The 20,240-nt window shown below is 42.3% G+C and overlaps 1 protein-coding gene across 3 annotated transcripts in view; it reads left to right on the top strand.

Moving 5' to 3' along the window:
- The window catches only part of TTC3 (tetratricopeptide repeat domain 3), a 192,774-nt gene that overhangs the window by 52,889 nt on the left and 119,645 nt on the right, over positions 1-20,240 (top strand). For all 3 annotated transcript variants that reach the window (XM_089677913.1, XM_089677912.1, XM_089677911.1), the window contains 5 exons: positions 5,953-6,103; positions 8,955-9,040; positions 9,330-9,424; positions 13,660-13,722; positions 15,500-15,554. In XM_089677913.1, coding sequence (XP_089534039.1) covers positions 5,953-6,103; positions 8,955-9,040; positions 9,330-9,424; positions 13,660-13,722; positions 15,500-15,554 — 450 coding nt within the window. The remainder of the gene's footprint in view (positions 1-5,952; positions 6,104-8,954; positions 9,041-9,329; positions 9,425-13,659; positions 13,723-15,499; positions 15,555-20,240) is intronic.

Below are 20,240 nucleotides of genomic sequence, written 5' to 3'. Positions count from 1 at the left end.
TTGGGGCTGTTTCTATGCTAGAGGTACAGGCTTACTTTGCCGCATTGAGGGGCCAATGGGCAGGGCCATGTTTTGTAAAAACTTAGATGGGAACCTTCTTCTCTCAGCCAGAACACTGAAGATGGGTCATGGGTGGGTCTTCCAGCATGACAGTGATCCAAAACATACCGCCAAGGCAACAAAGGAGTGGTTCAAGAAGAAGCACATGAAGGTCATGCAGTTGCCTAGACAGTCTCCAGACATTAATCCTGTAGAATATTTATGGAGGGAGCTGAAACTTCAAGTTGCCAAGCGACAGCCAATAAACCTTAAGGATTTAGAGAAGATCTGTAAAGAAGAGTGGACCAAAATCCCTCCTGAGATGTGTGCAAAGCTGGTAACTAACTTCAAGAAACCTCTTACTTCTGTGCTTGCCAACAAGGGTTTCTCCACCAAGTACTAAGTCATGTTTTGCTTGGGGATCAAATACTTATGTTACTCACTAAACTGCAACTCAATTTATAACATTTGTATCGTGTTTTTTCTGGATTTTTGGTTGATATTCTGTCTCTACTAAAATACACATGATAAAAATTATAGACCAATAATTTTTGTAAGTGGGCAAACTTACAAAATCTACAGGGGATCATATAAATAATTTCCCCACTGTATACTCCCAATGTATTTGATTAGCAGTAGTGGCAGAGGCCAGGGGGGCCTAAATAACATTCAGTATGTCTTCCTCATCCTGGCGAGATTACTTTTTAATATAGGATTTGGTAAACCTGAGGGCTCCATGGAAATATGCTTTGAAAGTGTCCCAAAACATCAGGTCCCTATTCTCTCCATGAGCCTCCAGAAAAATGGTAGGCTGGTCATCCTGTCATTGAAACCAATCACCGATAGCCAAAAGGGTTGAACTGCCATGGCCTACGCACACCAGATGGGCCGTTGTTGATAGTAAGTAGTAGCAGCAAGTGGTCAAAAACCCCTGTGGCAAGGTAAGTAATGGCGGATAACATAGTAATTTATCATTCCCTAAGGCCGGGTCAATACTCCAGAGACTACCGCTACTGGGACTACACCAGGAGTAGGCCCAAGTGCATGGGTTGAAAATACGCCATAGGTCACATCCAACCAAATTCATTCACTAGAAGACTTAAGGCAGTGGAACTCTGAGGTGCAGAAGTTAGGGGTCTCGATATCTATCCAAGATCGGGTCCATAAGGACGTTAAAAATCTCTCAAGCATAGTACATAAACCTCGGGATATACTGCAGCAAATACCATAGCTTCTTTAACCACTTGTAAATTAGAAGGAAGAGGGTTGTAAATACCTAGAATTACAAACTGTAAAGCATGGAGTTGAGCTCTAATAAATACATAATCTCCCTTGTGAATCCGTATTAACCTGGATGCTTTCCCAGGGGACAAAGGTGACTCCAAATCTGTCAGATTGCGAGGGCATCTCCTGTGCACAGCCCTCTTCAGATCACCTCACAGATTTTTGATTGGATTCAGGTCAGAGCCCTAGCTGGGCCATTCCAAAACTTTTATCTTCTGGTGAAGCCATTCCTTTGTTGATTTGGATGTATGCTTTGGGTCGTTATCATGCTGAAAGATGAAGTTCCTTTTCATGTTCAGCTTTCTAGCAGACGCCTGAAGATTTTGTGCCAATATTGACTGGTTTTTGGAACTGTTCATCTGTTCATAATTCTCTCTCTCTTGACAAAGGCCCCAGTTCCAGCTGAAGGAAATCAGTCCCAAAGCATGATGCCACCACCATGCTTCACTGTGGGTATGGTGTTCTTTTGGTGAAGTGCAGTGTTGTTTTTGCGGCAAACATATCTTTTTGAAATTATGGCCAAAAAGTTCAACCTTGATTTCATCAGACCATAACACATTTTCCCACATGCTTTTGGGAGACTTCAGATGCGTTTTTGCAAAATTCAGCCAGGCTTGGATGTTTTTTTTTTTTTTTTTTTTAAATAAAAAAAAAAAAGGCTTTTGTTTTGCCACTCTACCCCATAGCCCAGACATGTGAAGAATACAGGAGATTGTTGTCACATGTACCACATCCAGTACTTGCCAGATATTCCTGCAGCTCCTTTAACCACTTGCCTAATGGGCACTTTTACCCCTCTGGTACCCAGGCCAATTTTCAGCTTTCAGCGCTCTCTCACACTTTGACAATTGTGTGGTTATGCAACATTGTACCCATATGGAATTTTTATAATTTTTTCACACAAATAGAGGGTTTTTTTGTGTGTGTTTATTTAATCACCACTGAGGTTTTTTTTTTTTTTTGTTTTTTTTTCCACCTGCCTGCCAGGTGGAGGCAGTTGGGCAGCTGCACTTCTGCATAATCACTTTCACAGGCTGTGGTACTCTCCTGCCATGTATCCAGGCCCTGCTTGCCCATCTGTGGGCCTGGGGAGCGCCATGATGGGTGCTGGCGGGTGGAGGGGAGAATGGACAAGCTATCTGCATTGCAATACATCTAGTGGAGACCACAAAAGACATGTCTTAATAAAGAGAACCCGACACCAAAAAAATCATCATAGAGGGCACCCCTATGTAATGAGGAAAAAAAGTTTGGTTTTTTTTATTGGAAAAAATTAATTACACCTAAACGCATAACATCCCCCCCAAAAAATGTTTTAGACCCTCTTACCCCCAAATGTAAGCACTTACAAATGTAAATGCAAACGTCGGGGCGCCTAGGCGTAAAACCGATTATTGCGATACACGATGCATATCACTGTGCACGCTGGAGTGAGAGCAATAATTCTAGCACAAACTCCTCTGTGATACACTAAACTGATGACCTATAGGAGCTTTGCAGTGTCGCCTATAGAAAATATAAGGTACTGAGGTTTGTTGCCATTTCATAGGTGCACGCAAATTTAAGGTTTGGTATCTATTTACTTGGCACAACCTATTTTACCAAAAATTTGGGTTATTTATTGCGTTTGTTTGCCCTAAATCTTACTTTAGTGTTTTGTTTTTTTTTTTTTTTTTCTTACTGACATTTTGCATTTCTTAGACTTTTTGCATTAATATGTGATATAAAAAATGGAACTACCACTATTTTATTCTCCAGGGTGTCTGCTTTCAGAAAATATGATGTTGGGGGGGGGGGGGGGGGTTGTGTAATCTTCAGGCCTGCAATAATTTCTTAAACGTGCAAAACAAAAATGGCTCTGGCAGCAAAAGAGCCAAACTGAGTGGATTGTTTGCAAAGTGAGCGTATACAGTACATCCATTTTCTATATGTGAGCACTAGTGTATACCTGCACACCAGCCATTCATGTCTGGGTAGCTGTATGCAGCACTTGGGCTTTGCTAGGATGGGAAAAAGCCAGAATTTGTGAGTGTATACTTGTTCTATGTCTCCATGTACCACATTGGGGTCTTTGGTGAAGGTGGAAGCAAATGGAGGCAGGGTAGGAGTGTAGTAGGAAAGAAGGGAGGTTAGAAGGAGTTGGTTGTTGAGGGAATGGAGATGAAAGAGCAGAAAGCATATGGGAAGGAATGGGGTTGAGAGGGAGCCGTACAATAATTCTGTAGCAGTAGACTATATGAGGCTTAACAGGATGCTTGTAGTACGAGTGCTTCTACAGTGGTGCAGCATATTGGGGTTTTCATGCATATCAATTTGCTTTATTTAGGCTGCATGCACACTAGCATTTTTTTCTGCTCCCAGAAGCTGGATGATTATCCTGTGTGTTCATGCACACTATTTAAGGCTATTAGCGTTTTTTTTTAGCTTCAGTATCTAGGAGCAGAAAAAAAAAGTTTTTATAGAGTTTTTTTGGTGCATTTTTCCAGCAGAAAAAAACCCAACGCTGCTAACAGCTTTTTTTCTGCATGTACTGTAAAAAAAGCTAATGAAACGTCAACGCTCTTAACCTCCATGGCGGTATTCCCGAGTGTAGCTCGGGGTAAAGTTTCAGTACCACAAGCGGTAACCCCGAGCTACACTCGGGCTTACCATGCGGCGTTGCTCCGGGATCAGTTCCTTTCTTACCTTGTCCTGCGCTCCCGCGATGTCCCTCCTGCAGTGTCCCCTGTAATGCTGGCATGTGTCTTCTAGGTTCCGTCCCCTGCGACGTCGGGACGTACGGGGGACAACGGCGGGAAATTTGAAAATGACAAAAAGTGACATTCACTAAAATCACATAGTATAACATTCCTGTATCAAACCATTTCACATACATTTTGTCCCGAGTGCTTTGTGCTGCGCCCTGCCTGCCTGGAAACTGAGAAATGTCCATGGCGTCCCTTCAGGTCAAAATCCGTTTTAGACCAGCTAGAGAACAGCGATAGTAAATTAGAACTACTTGCAGAATTGAGTGATGATTCGTGGGGAAATTCGTCATCAGACACTGAAAACGATTTTGCGACAGTGATGTGTGAACTTGGCGCTATATTTCAAATTTCAGTGTTTTTGGTTTGATTATATTATTGAATTAAATTTATTATTATAGTATTATTTTTTATGATTAATAAATTATAATTTATGATTTCGTGTTTCAAATTGTAACATACCCAGGATGTTTACTAGACTCTTGTTCTGACAGATTTCAGTGAGTTATTCCTAAAAATTACAGGCCAACAATAAAGAAAATACATATTTCCATGCAATAAAATGTACCGCTTTGAGCACAGAAATATGGACATAATCAGACCGCTAGGGAGGTTAAACACTACTACCAGCGTTTTTTTTATCCAGTGTTTTTTGAAATATTTACTTCTAAAATTATGTGTTAAAAATTTGTAAAAGAAAAAAAACAAACCCCCAAAAAACTGAAAACAATTACATACACCGATCATCCAGAACATAACCACACACTGTAACCTGTCGAGGCACGGACTCCACAAGACCTCTGAAGATATGCTGTGGCATCTGGCACCAAACTGTCAGCAGCAGATCCTCTGATTCCGGGCAAGTTGCGCTTAAACACTAGTGTACACGGAGCCTTGATGTGTTTTACAATAAACTGCAGACTTGCTGCTCTCGAAATGGTTAAATCTTGAAATCAACAAAGAATTTGCTCATCTGTGTATGGTTTACTGAGCAATAGCAGTGTACATTGGATCACAAAGCATGAAAGGCACAGTGACAAGTTCCAAGAATAAATGCACAGTTTTTATGTTGTAATTTACATATCTTCTACACTATTCTGTATCTCGGGAACATATCCAGTGGGAAGGGGGGAAATTCTGATTATCTGAGATTACTTTGTAAGGGTCACATAACGATGATAAATTATTTTTACATATTAAAGTCTTCTTAATCAGCCAATAAGCCATTAAAAAATGACATAAAAGGAAACTCATAATATAAAAGAAAACCCATAAACAAAGGTATAAGATCGAACATCCTTTTCTTATCCACCTGCTTCTAACCATCATCCCACACACCTTGGGCAATGGTTACAATGATGAGCCTAAATTTATGGACATCCTCAACATCGTTTTTCCTACATTGTCTAGACAACTAAAAGAAGAAAGAACTCGAAACACAACAAGGTTTAGGTCATAGTTCACTTGAAGTTCACATTTATTCATGCTAAGATACCTTCCTTCTGACTCCATTTTGTCACGTTACTAACTCGGTTCATGTTCTGTATCATCTTAACAAAGGAAAGGTGGGAGAAAACCTGTCGTTTCTGTAATCGATCATAAAATGTTATGTAGGGAGGTGAGGGGAGGAGCAGAGGAGTTGGGCCAGCACAGACAGTAATTTAGATGTTTCCAGAAGAAGATGGGGCTGTGCTAGGGAATTTAAGTTTTCCTGCAGTTTTCCTCCTGCCTTCAAGTTTGAAGGAACATTCCAAGTGTATAACATTTTTTTTCTAAGTGGGTGACAGGATCCTTTTAATGATGTAGCTACTTATAAACCAGCATATAGGCTCGTTCTTGCCTAAAATGCAGAGCTGAATCAACTCTTTTTTGTTTTTTCTTTTAGGCAAAATATAAAGTAAAGAATTGTTATATAGCAGATGCCATGTTATGGATTGAGACCACGGGAGATGAAACTTTGTTTAAGAAGCTAAAAGCCCAGGAAAAATCCCAAGAAAAAGTTCGTAATCGAGTCATACAGACCTTTTTCACTGAATGTAAGTGACTGCATCCAAATGAAATATATAGTGTACATGGTTTGTGGGTGATCCACTTGAAGACCTCAATACGAACATAAACATTATGGTTTTCAAGTGGTTTACCAGGGTTATGGCTGAAGAAATCAGTCATAACCCTGTATAGTTTTTTTCAGGAAAGGCTGGCTTTCTTCTGAAAGCTCTTGCGGTGCTGGATCGCTTTCTGTTGTGGTGGGAGGGGATGAGTTCTGCCCCCACCCCCGTGCTGCTTGCTGGTGTTTTCTCGGGCTTTACTGTTAACGCCGGTTGGCCCGAGAAACGATCCAATGGTGCGGCCTGTTCCAGATAGAGGCGATGAAAGACTTCATGGTCTTTGATCGCCTCTATCATGGAGGACCGGAGCTACATCATATCACTGAGAAATAATGGTGGAAACCTCCTGCGCTTCAGCCTAAGAAACCTTTGTCTAGTCTAAATAACGGAAGCTGCTAGCATCCAATCATATACCCATATGATACAAGCTATAAAAATACGGAAGTGATGCAACGCTAATCTGATGATGATATTGATATTAATTCTATATAAATGAACAAGTGTATAAAGGTGACGCAATGTGCAACAAAACCATAAACAGTGACCTGATCCTCCAGGGATCTATAATAAGTGAACTGATCCTACATGGATCCAAAGTGTACACAGTGAATGTTGAACCACTCAAAAGAAGGTAATTTCAGATTTACCAATACTGATCGTATGGTATAATTGTGTATACAACCAAAGTTAGAATCCAAAGTGATGGTGTAAACAAATCAAGCAAACAAATATATAAACTTAGCCCAAATCATACTAAATAGTGATACGTCCAAAATTAAACTCAAAACGCATGAAAAGTGCAAAACGTGCATAAACATGTAAAGATAAAATATCCAAATCCCAAAAGTGTTTTCATATACAATCAATATATACGTAAATCAAACACAATCAATACTATGAACAAATGTGAAACTATATTATGCAAAACGCATGACTCCAAATAAAGTGGAAAACCAGTGAGAAAAGTCCAAATTGTGGCACTACACCACTGTACTCATGCACGTTGCTGGTGTACGTGAGTAATCACATAAGGGTATCCGTCAAAAGCCCGATTGGCCGCTCACCTTCTTGCTTCGACCCGCAAGAGGTCAAAACACTTTTGGATCACTACCACAGATCTTCCATGCACATGATTCCTCTACTCCTGGATATCTCTCCCCTCAGCAATCTCACTCCCAGGGATGTACATATAAGTAGCAGAATCCTCGCCAGGTAACACATATGGTAAGAGCCAATATCTCCTCTGTTGCCACTTCCACCAATGTCACAGGTGCTCCCTAAATGGTGTTGTGTAATCACCTCAGGAGTCACTTGCTTGTTGCCAACATCCCGTAATTGTGCGTAGGTAGATGATCCCCAAAAAGAATATATGGGACTTTTAAGATTCTCTCTCCCTCTCCCTCCCTCCTCGTGCAATAAGTCCACCCGTGACATTTCCTGGCTACTAAATATTCCACGGCCAACTGTTAGTGGTATTATAACAAAGTGGAAGCAACTGAGAACAGCAACTCAGCCACGAAGCGGTAGGCCACATTAAATGACAGAGCAGGGTCAGCGCATGCTGAAGTGCGCAGAAGCCGCCAACTGCCTGCAGAGTCAATAGCTAAAGACCTTCAAACTTGGTGTGGCCTTCAAATTAGGACAACAACAGTGCGTAGAGAGCGTCAAGGAATGTGTTTTCATGGCCGAGCAGCTGCATCCAACCCTTAGATCACCAAATGCAATGCAAAGCGTCGGATGCCGTGGTGTGAAGCACGCCTCCACTGGACTCTAGAGCAGTGGAGACGTGTTCTCTGGAGTGACCAATCACGCTTCTCTGTCTGGCAAGCCTATGGACATGTCTGGATTTGAGAACGGTACTTGCCTGACTGCATTGTGCTAAGTGTAAAGTTTGGTGGAGGGGGGCTTACGGTGTGGGATTGTTTTTTCAAGGGTTGGGCTTGGCCCCTTAGTTCCACTGAAGGGAACTCTTCACCTTACCAAGACATTTTGGCCAATTTCATGCTTCCAACTTTGTGGTAACAGTTTGGGGATGGCCCCTTCCTGTTCCAACACCAGTGCACAAAGCAAGGTCCATAAAGACATGGATGAATGAGTTTGGGGTGGAGGAACTTGACTGGCCTGCACAGAGTCCTGACCTCAACCCGATAGAACACCTTCAGGATGAATTGGAGCGGAGACTGTGAGCCAGACCTTCTTGTCTGACATCAGTACCTGACCTCACAAATGTGCTTCTGGAAGAATGGTCAAACCTTCCCATAGACACCCTCCTAAACCTTGTGGACAGCCTTTCCAGAAGAGTTGAAGCTGTTATAGCTGCAAAGGGCGGGGCCAACTCAATATTGAACCCTACGGACTAAGACTGGGATGCCATTAAAGTTCATGTGTGTGTAAAGGCAGGCGTACCAGAACTTTTGGAAATATAGTGTATGTGTAACATTCATGCTCTGTTTAAGCAGGCCTCTACTCTTGTGCACATCGCTGGATCGAGATCATGCTCAGGTAAGTGGTTGATGGGGGGGGGGGGGGGGGGGTTGCATGCGAAAGGGTTTTTTTTTTACCTTCTTGTACAAAACGTTTTCAGTATGGTTAGCGTGATATGCTTCTTGGCCGTTCCATTATGGCTGATTTTGCACTGCCAATTCTGAAAACTCTCTCTCCTTTATTGTCGGTGTTCAGATTTAGGTAGCAGGTTTACAAAATGGTTTTGATTAATTTATTTGAAAAAAAAATATTTAATGGAGTGATGAACAAACATTTTTTTTTTTTCCTCTAATAGATGCCTTCTTTTTTATTAAAATGGCAGAAGACCACAGAAAATTGTCTGAAGAGGTTAAATTGCAAGTGTGTGACTTGTGTGAAATGGTAAGGCATTGCCTTTTTCTTTACTATCCACTCAAACTTCATCCAACTTTGTGGCTAGCGGAGTGAAATAAAAGAAAAAAAAATGTATTCTTTGCATCTCTGCCGGACATGCAAATGTTCCAACTTTTGTCTGTTTAAAATGCTTACAGTAAAGAAAAATACCTATTTAATCCCGCTAGTAATCCAGTGCGCTTGTAATGTCTGCATGATACTAAGATCCGCTGTCCTTTTATTGCTTGTTTACATTATTTTCATTGACTCAATGTCTCCTCTTTGTACCTTCTACCAGGAGTCAGAACAGCATAGGGCTATTGGCAAAGAGGAATTTGAAAAAGAACACTATGATATGGCAGAATACGCATACACTACAGCTATATATTTCAGGTAACCGATCTGTATTAGTGTTTTTTCTTTTATTGCTGAAAGGAAACGGGTCACAAACCTGGGCAATTCAAACTAAGCACATAATGCATAGTGAAAAATTTAAACTGATGCATAGGCTATGGATACCGTCACTGAAAACTACATGGCAAAACAATTAGAGGATACAAAGATCATCTTGAGATTTAGTTTATAGATATGAAACGTAGTCACATCTTTTCTCAAACCTTACTTTTACTCAGAACTCCAACCTCACCTGTTTGTATTCTATCTGCCTCCCCTTCCCATCCCCACTGTGTGCCTCCTGAATTTTTTTTTCTTTAATTTTTTTTTTTAAGGGCATTGCAGTAAGGTACATGCTCCCTGGGCTTCAAGCAGTGTTGCTGCTGTGTCCTGTGTGGTGCATACAGCTTCCATAGAGCTAATTGTATCTGAATTAGAAAGAATTGCTGTTGCACCTACCTACTTTACACACTGAATCCTAGGAAAATCTGCTAACCTGTATACTGTAACTTGTGTTGCTCTGTGTGAATGCAGTTTTGTTTCTCAGTGGTTACAACTGACTTGTTGTGTTTCCTTTTGTATTAGGAAAAAATATGTGCTGATGTTTTTTTTTTTTTGTTTTTTTTTTTAACATGGGTTTCCCCCCTCTGCCCTGCCCCTACCTCATGCCTGTCCTCATTTCCGATTCCCTGAGAAAAACTGGTATATACTTTGAATTTATGGCTGCAGCTTGATCCAGTTTAGAGGTGGTCCCCTTATCCCATTTCAAGTAATGCGGAGTATGTTATTGCTGGGTGTTCCGGCCAAGTCACCTGTACCTCACGTTATATGTAACTGATGCTGTATTTCTTGATGGTTCGGGGCCTTTGATGAAGTCACGTCATGTATGTATGTATGTTTCCATTGTCTTTTGCTGTTCTGTGGGCGCTGGATACTTTAAAGAATTTGCAAAAAAAAAAAACGTGTGCTGAATTATCCACTTATACACAAGTTGGTATTCTAGAAGAGAAGCTGAAACTATTGTCTGTGCAATGTAATCTGGACTGCACAGACCTGTAGCTTGTAGCTTCTAGTGTACTGTCGGCTTCTATTCATTTAGGAAAAGCTGTGTACTAGTTTAGACAGGCATGATGTCTGCTTAACGGCAATCACAGTTGAGTGGATGTTACTGCAGTGATGTGCTCGTTCCACCTTCCTCCTCCCACAGGCTAGTATGGAGCAAAATGAAAAGACCAGGAATGAGTGACTTTTTTTTTTTTTCACTCTCTCTCATTTTTACCCAGCCTTGAACTTTTAGGGCTCGTTCACACTAGGCTGTTTTGCCAACGCTTGCCAAACGCCCCTATAGCTTTTGGCAAGCGTTGGTCCGGCGTTTGCGGAGCGTTATTAACGCTCGGCAAACGCTCCGCAAACGCCGCATGCGCGGTTTAGCGACGGTTGCTAGGCGTTTGCCGAGCATTAATAACGCCCCACAAACGCCTATAATGCAGTTTGAGTGGTGTTACCGCTCGGCAAACGCCCCGCAACCGCGTCGCAACCGCACCGCAAACGCCGGCCGGGCGTTTGCGGAGCGGCACCATAGACGAGAATAGGAGGCTTCAAAGCCTCCTGACTCGTCCAGAGGCGTCTGTTTTGCCGCGACGCAGCGCGACGCGACGCAAACGCTCCCGTTAGAACAGCACCATGTGCTGTAATGTGCAGAATTGGCAGAGGCGTTTGGGAAGCGGTAAAAACGCTTACCAAACGCCTCTCTGCCGCCTGCACACAAGGCTAGTGTGAACGTAGCCTTAGGCATGCTATGTACAACCAAAAATGCTTCACCAAAACTACTCATAGAATACGTAGGAAACCCTGTCTGTTTTCCCATACCCCCTTTACTGGAAATTCCTGGTTGTCAAAATGACAGTCAGGACTTCCTCAATTCTGACACTCACCCCCCCTCCCCCGGTGCCCAATATGTGTCCCGCCAGCCCTCTGTGTGTGGCCTGCGAGCTGTTGGGCTCCCTTAAGGCAGCAGAGTGGAAGTCACTAGTGCTGGTGGCTTTTATTGCATTCAATGATGGGAGTGGCTATTGCGTCTACTTACACCAGTGTTGGGGGTTATTATTGTGGACTCTGACACCAATGCTGGGAGATATTTTTCTGTGCACTGACACCAATGTTGGGGGCGGTTATTGTGTCCACTGACACTAATGTTGGGGGTTGTTTTAGCATCCACCAACACCGATGTTAAGGGTTATTATTGCACTCACAGACACCAGTGATGTGGACTATTCTTGCACTCACTGACACCAGTGATGAGGGTGGTTATTGCACTCACTGGCACCAGTGAATGGGGATGGTTATTGCACTCACTGACAACAGTGAATGGGGGTGGTATTATTGCACTCACTGACACCAATAAATGGGGGTGGTTATTAATGCACTTACTGACACCAGTGAATGGGGGTGGTATTATTGCACTCACTGAACCCAGTGAATGGGGGTGGTATTATTGCACTCCCTGACACCAGTGAATGGAGGTGGTTATTATCGCACTCACTGACACCAGTAAATGGGGGTGGTTATTAATGCACTCACTGACACCAGTGATGGGGGTGGTTTTTGCACTCACTGACACCAGTGAGGGGGCTTATTGCAATCACTGACACCAGTGAGGGGGGTTATTGCACTCACTGGCACCAGTTAATGGGGGTGGTTGTTAGAGCCCAACCTCTGTAGCTGTAGGATAAAGGTGCCAGATCGATATCGGGGATGGATGGGAGCAGTAACACTGAGGCAGCTTTTCCTAGAGTGGAAACAAGGCTGTAATGCAGTAAACATGAAAAGGAGAGGAAGGCGCCTCTAAGTGCAGTATTGACAATTTATTGGTGAACAATAGATAAATTTCACTTACAAGATAAATAGTTAAAATGGATGTTTGCTGCTGGATGTCTCACCTGGATCTTATTACCACACAATGAGTCTTGTTATTTATTCACCAATAATAAATAACAAGACTGCAGTTAGAGGTGCCTTCCTCTCTTTTTCGTGGTTATTATTGCACTCACTGACACTAGTGAATGGGGGTGGTTATTATTGTACTCACTGACACCAGTGAATGGAGATGGTATTGCACTCACTGACACCAGTGAATGGGGGTAGTTATTACTGCACTCACTGACACCAGTGAATGGGGGTGGTTATTATTGTACTCACTGACACCAGTGAATGGAGATGGTATTGCACTCACTGACACCAGTGAATGGGGGTAGTTATTACTGCACTCACTGACACCAGTGAATGGGGGTGGTTATTACTGCACTCACTGACACCAGTGAATGGAGGTGGTTATTATTGCACTCACTGACACCAGTGAATGGGGGTGGTTATTATTGCACTCACTGACACCAGTGAATGGGGGTGGTTATTGCACTCCACCATTTTCAGTGTGCATTGCTATACACTGCAAAAATGCGGCAGCATTTGTAAACACTCTCAAATGTCATGATTCAGAGTTACAAAGTAGCTGCAGATCAACAGGATGAGCTTCAGATTCACACGTCGGATAAAGCAACCTTACAAGTTTTTATTTTTTAAATGTTCATTTTTGTTTTTGAAATGTAATCCTTAATTAACCTAACCATTCCTAACTAACTTCCCCCCTTAGGCTATTTTTTGCTGCTTTTTTTTTTTTTTTTACTTTTTTTTTTTTTATAATCATTAATAATTTAACTTTTTCTTTGTTTTTGTTTTTTATTTAAAAAAAAGAAAACAAAACCAAAAACCTGTCTATAGGTTGCATAGAAAATAAATAAAACATTTTTGTGAGACGGTATCCCGAAAAGAGTCTTGTATGTCCTGAAAAAAATGTCTTGCTATGTAATCTACTGAGACCCTGTCATGTGACCTTTTATTTGCAACAATGACCATTTGCAATGATTTCAAAATTATGTTGTGTTTTTTAAAGCTAAAATGTAACCTAAAAATCTAATTTGTGGCAAAATAATGGTAAAAAAAAAAGTTTTTTTTTAGTTCCAAATGCCTCCTGCTTTATTTCCATTTATAAGGAGAGCACAAAGTGCAGCTTTATGGCTTCACAGTAATTGTTCTGTGGGAGCACCATACTTCAGTAGTTCTCAGTTACTATCTTTGGAAAGCAATTTGACACCAGAGAACTAGTTTCGTTTCAGTGTCTGTTGGTCGTATAGTGATGAAATCTTTGTGACACTGCTCTGCATCTTTTCCTTTTCTAGTCCTGAAAGTTTTGTCCTATTCAGCAATCGAGCTCTGTGCTATATTCGGATGCAGAAATACGGGTACGTTCAAATGAAACCATTTTATATGATCTTGGTAACATCTGGTGGTAATTGTGTGGTTGTTTTTGTCTTAATTCACACTGCTTTTGATTCCTTTTTTTTCCTTTTTTATATATGTGTGGGTTTCTCTAAAGTGGCCCTGTCATTAGATCATTAAAAATGAAGACACCTTTCTGCAGCTCTGTCCCTGCCTATCTGTGAAGTGTCCCTGTCATTAGATCATTAAAAATGAAGACACCTTTCTGCAGCTCTGTCCCTGCCTATCTGTGAAGTGTGAACAAGTCCTCTTCTGGCTTGGTAGTCTCTGATGATGAGCGCCTTTAGAGAGGAACGTCACTGTCACAAAGTATAGCAGAAAGCCACCGTGGTGGTGTAGTGCAGTGCAAGTGGAAACCGGATTCTCAGCACCAGATGAGGCAGTAGCATAGTAAATACCAACTTACAATTGCTTCTCCATACGCAGAAGGTTTTAGTCAGATATTTGTGTGAACGATGTTTGAAACCTCGACTGCTGATTGGCTTTTACTTGTGTAAAACATACAATATTTTTATAAATCTATGTTTGCACAGTCTCAAGGCACCCCATTAAAAAATATATAGCAAAAAAATGAAACTAATAGTTCTACATATTGCAGCAGTATCCACACACATAGGATACTCCACATTAGAGATGATTTATTCTTACAAAGCAAACACCCCTTTGCCTGTGGTACTAATATTCAGCTTTTCTCCAATTAACCACTTCCTGTCCGGACACTTTTACCCCCTTCCTGTCCAGGGCAATTTTCAGCTTTCAGCGCTATCACACCTTGAATGACAATTGCGTGGTCATGCAACACTGTACCCATATGAATTTTTAACCATTTTTTTGGGACAGATGAAGCTTTATTTTGGTGGTATTTATTCACCGCTGAGATTTTTATTTGTGTTTTTTAATAAAATTTTGCATATAAATAATATTTCATCATAAATCTTGGCCAAAATTTATTTCGTTATTTTTTTAGTAAAAAAAAAATCCAAATTAGTTTATAACCAAAAATTATAATTTTTAAACTTTTTTTTTTACATTTTTATTTTATTTTTTTTATATTATTATTTTTTATTTTTATTTTTTTTTACATACTGTCACCCTAGCAGTACACCATGGTGACACTGTACTACTTGTGGGGGGTGATGAAGATTTTTTTTTTTACACTGATTGCTTTTACACCCATATAGGGTGTAAAAGCAATCATTTCTCTTTCTCTCTGTCTGCATTCTTGCAGTCATTGAGAAATACTGAGTGAGCTGTGATTGGTCACAGCTTGTCACATGGTACAAGGCTGTTGTGAATAGCCTTGTACCATGTAACCTCTGTGATCATTCACAGATTTCACACGTAGTAAGCAATGATGTCACAAGTGACATCTTGCTTACTACTTTCCATGTGATCACTGATTCGCCAATCAGTGATCACATGATCGGGACCTCGTACAGAAGTGCCACAAGCACTGTTTACAGGCTCAAACGCAGAATGGGAGCAGCGAAAAGTGATTGTATATCCCCTTCCAACCAATTGATTGTGTTTATTCATTTTCCAGCCTACAGTGGTGAAATGTTAGCTGGAATCTGATTATTATCGATAATGATCTCTTGTCTTTCACAAATGGGCCGCGGAATTTTTTTCGTTTTAAAGTTGCATAAATGGCTTCTCTTTAAAAAGCAGCTAGGCATACAGATGTTAAAGGGAAATATAATAATAATAAAAAAATAATTTTCAGTCTCATCTTTGTTTCAGGAAGGCTTTGTCAGATGGAAAGAAAGCAATTATACTTAAAAACACCTGGCCAAAGGTATGTGTAATTGTTCAGCTTGTTGACTAATACTTGTGTAAAGACTTAATTGATTTGCTGCCTATGAATAGAATCCTATAGATTTTTGTTTGATGTTTAATTGTTTTTTTTAAGTCTTCCCTAGTACTGCTTTCTGTTGATACTATTATGAAAACACTTTTTTTGTAATGCAGCTAATAATTCGTTTTTACAGTAGAACAATGGCCTTCTATTAAAAAAATATAAATGTGTGACAGAACTTAAGAGCTTTTTTTTTTTTTTATTTATTAAACATGCTGGAATAGTCTACCTAATGCAGCTTACGGTGATTGGGTGGTAACAGTGCCTTACAGCTTCTGAATACAGAGCAAAGTTGCCACTTTCATGTAGGCCGTGCCTGTTTGTGCTACAAAAAAAAAACAAAAAAAAAAAAAACTCCCAAGGCGGTGTGACTATCAGTATTGTCAATGCTGATTCACAGCCTGTAGCTTGTTAATCAGCAATTGGCCTGCCAACTGCTTTCTGGATTTTAGCACTGCCTCTGTTGCTGAAATCCTCTGATTGTGAGCTGCAGTGTCTGCAAGGGGGGAACAAGTGAGACACAAATGTAGGATGATTGGGATCAGTCAGGAAAGGTGAAGGAAATTTTTGTTTACTTTTGAGGTTTGTGTATAACATAGTAATTGGATTTGGTAAAAACTGTAATACAGGAACCTTTAGTTGTAATTTTAATTTAATACACTTGTCAATAAATGTACAGTAGCTCTCTGTTGCTAAAAGATAGCTTTGTACATGATGCAGGTAAATGCATTAGTGCTGCAGTGGCTTCCTTGGACATGAGAGTGTGTGTGTGTGTGTGTGTGTATATGTGTATGCGTGTGTGTGTAATATATACACACACCCTATTTTTTGCTCCATAAGACGCACCTAGATTTTAGAGGAGGAAAACAAGAAAAAAAATATTCTGAACCAATGGGCTGCGGACACAGTACAGGAGATGACCAGAGACTGCGGACACAATACAGGAGATGACCAGGGACTGCGGACACAATACAGGAGATGACCAGGGACTGCGGACACAGTACAGGAGGTGACCAGAGACTGCGGACACAGTACAGGAGGTGACCAGAGACTGCGGACACAGTACAGGAGGTGACCAGAGACTGCGGACACAGTACAGGAGGTGACCAGAGACTGTGGACACAGTACAGGAGGTGACCAGAGACTGCGGGCACAGTACAGGAGGTGACCAGAGACTGCGGGCACAGTACAGGAGATGACCAGAGACTGCGGACACAGTACAGGAGATGACCAGAGACTGTGGGCACAGTACAGGAGGTGACAAGAGACTGCGGGGCACAGTACAGGAGGTGACCAGAGACTGCGGGGCACAGTACAGGAGGTGACCAGCGACTGCGGGCACAGTACAGGAGGTGACCAGCGACTGCGGGGCACAGTACAGGAGGTGACCAGTGACTGCGAGGCACAGTACAGGAGGTGACCAGAGACTGCGGACACAGTACAGGAGGTGACTAGAGACTGCAGACCTTTGGGGAGAGCGGGTACCTGCTCCCACTTCCGCAGAGTTGTCCTCCCTCCCTGTAGTCTTGTGGGACACATGTCCGGTCCCAGAAGACTACAGGGCCATTCACAAAGTGCAGCGCTTTTCGCGCAGTGGGCACCCGGCTGTGAAGTCGCAAGCTTTCACAGCGGGTGCCCAGACTGAAGATGCCGGCTCGAACGAAAGAAGACGGCCGTTTGAAAGCAGGACACTGCTGGACCGACGAGCGGGTTCTTCTGCACAGTAGAGCAGAGTGGTCGGTCTGGTATTCTACCACAGCAACGGCGAGAATACCGGGCCAGCCGCTCCATAAGACACACAGACATTTTCCCCCATTTTTTTGGGGGGAAAAAGTGCGTCTTATGGAGTGAAAAATACGGTATATAACACACACACACACCCACACACACCACACACACACAAAACACATCAGATCTCAATGGGGAAAAATATCATGCTGCACATATGGACTGGGCAATGTGTTAGGAACATAAGGATACCACATCGTTTGATGGAAATGAAAATTATCAACCTACAGAGGACTGAATTCAATGACACCCCGAAAATCAAAGTGAGCAATTTATGCAGCAGGCTAATCCATTTTGCTGAACTTTCATTGCAGCAACTCAGAATGGTCCTCCAGTAGTTTGTATAGCCCCCACGTGCTTGTATGAATGCCTGACTATGTCAGGGCATGCTCCTAATGAGACGATGGAGGGTGTCCTGGGGTATTTCATCCCAGATCTGGACCCCAGGGCATCACTGAGGTGCAACCTGGCGTCCTCAGATGGACCGAAACATGATATCCCAGAGCTGTTCTATTGGATTTGGGTCAAGCGAGCATGGTGGCCATTCAGTGGTATCAATTCTTTCATCCTCCAGGAACTGCCTGCATATTCTCGCCACATAAAGCCGGGCATTGTCGTGCACCAGGAGGAACCCAGGAGGGTGGGGTAGGGTCTGACAATTGGTCCAAAGATTTCATCTCGATACCTAATGGCAGTCAGGGTGCCATTGTCTAGCCTGTAGAGGTCTGTGCGTCCCTCCATGGATATGCCTCCCCAGACTATCACTGACCCACCACCAAAACGGTCATGCTGAACGATGTTACAGGCAGCATAACGGTCTCCACGGCTTCTCCAGACCCTTTTCACGTCTGTCACATGTGCTCAGGGTGAATCTGCTCTCATCTGTGAAAAGCACAGGGTGCCAGTGGCGGACCTGCCAATTCTGGTGTTCAATGGCAAATGCCAATCAAGCTCTATGGTGCCAGGCAGTGAGTACAGGGCCCACTAGAAGACCTCAGGCCACCCTCATGAAGACTGTTTCTGGAGGTCATTTTGTAGGGCTCTGGCAGTGCTCATCCTGTTCCTCCTTGCACAAAGGAGCAGATACCGGTCCTGCTGATGGGTTAAGGACCTTCTACGGCCCTGTCCAGCTCTCCTAGAGTAACTGCCTGTCTCCTGGAATCTCCTCCAAGCTCTTGAGACTGTGCTGGAGACACAGCAAACCTTCTGGCAATGGCATGTATTGATGTGCCATCCTGGAGGAGTTGGACTGCCTGTGCAACCTCTGTAGGGTCCAGGTATCGCCTCATGCTACTAGTAGTGACACTGACCCTAGCCAAATGCAAAACTAGTGAAAAACAGAAAAGATGAGTAGGGAAAAAGATGTAAGTGGCCCCAACCTGTAAAACCATTCCTGTTTTGGGGGTCATCTCATTGTTGCCCATCTAGTGCACCTGTTGTTAATTTCATTAACACCAAAGCAGCTGAAACTGATTAACAACCCTGTCTTAACTGACCAGATCAATTTCCCTGGAGTTTCATTGACTTGATATTTTACTCTGATTAAAAAGTGTTCCTTTCATTTTTTTGAGGTGTGTGTGTGGTGTGTGTGTTGCTTGTCACTATAACAGGAGATGAGCTGAAATCTTCCAATAGGGACAGCTGTTCTTGTGACAACTGTCAGAGGATTGTGTGAGCAGGACTGTAACTGAAGGGATATTACTCCAACAAGACGCACAAAAAAAAACCTTGATGGTGATTTTACCTCTTCCTATCTATTCAAAACAGTGTTTGGCTTTAAATGCATTTGAGTATGAAATGTTTGCAGCTGTCCCATCTGATTTTCCAAGAAATGCTGGCCCTGGAGAATAGAATGTTTTGTTCCTGCCTTGTCACAAAGCAAATGCTTTTTGTTTTTTCTTTTTTTTTTATGTCCAATTATAGCTTTGTTTTTTTATTCTTTTAAGTCAGGTTACATAAACTGTAAAATATTTGGATTTTTACCTTTTTAATAGTGCTTCATTCCATTTCCCATCCTTGCTTCCTGTCCTCAGCAGAACAATCACAGCTGCCATTCTCTTATAAACAAATCTGTCACTCAGCTTGCCTCACCCACCCCTACCTTTAAGGATGAGTTCACTTTGAATGGGCTTTCAATAGGGTTCTGTTGGGTTGTCTCCCAAGATAAGAGGTGATCATGACAAGGCCCCATAGAACTCTTTGAAGCTACTGCATAAGCGTGGCCGATGCACTAAGGATCGGCTTGCCATGATGTAAGCAAACCGTAATTGCTGCGGGCACAGTTGCAGGCAAGTATACATCTGGGGGGGTAGAGAGAGGTGGGCTAGGTTAGTTGTTCCCTTTTGGCGTAGAGATCTTATAAGTACCTGGTGGGAGAGTCACTAAAGTTGGCCATATTTGTTTTATTCACTATGTTGAACAAGATTCCTTTTTTGTAGAAGCCTACAGAATGCCATTTGTGGTCAAATAGTTTATCGGGCATAGCAGCCCTGAACAGCAGGGAGTCAGAACCTTTCTAAGACAAGGCCATAGATTATGCAATTTTCTTTTCTTCCACTGCAGGTGGAAGGAAAGAAAATTCTTTGATTCCCCCATCAACACAGTAAGTGTCAATGGGGTAATCCTTGCTGCAGCGCTATTGTGTTCTTTCGGTGGGGATCCTTCCCTGCTGGCAGAAAACTGTGATGAGTGTTGCGGGCTATAGCTGGACAGCTCTAATCGTATGTGATTGTACAACCAGGGTGCCCATAGATGGATAGAAATCCAGCCAGTCCCTGCTGTATTCACTGAATTTCGATCCATGTATGGCTGGCTTAACCATTCATATTTGTGCATGAA

Source organism: Staurois parvus, unplaced genomic scaffold (genome assembly GCF_062004578.1).
Source record: "Staurois parvus isolate SC_StPar_1 unplaced genomic scaffold, SC_StPar_1.0 ptg000195l, whole genome shotgun sequence".
In the NCBI taxonomy this organism is placed as follows: domain Eukaryota; kingdom Metazoa; phylum Chordata; class Amphibia; order Anura; family Ranidae; genus Staurois; species Staurois parvus.
Note: the sequence above shows the minus strand (reverse complement) of the source record. Positions and strands in the feature narration are given on the sequence as shown.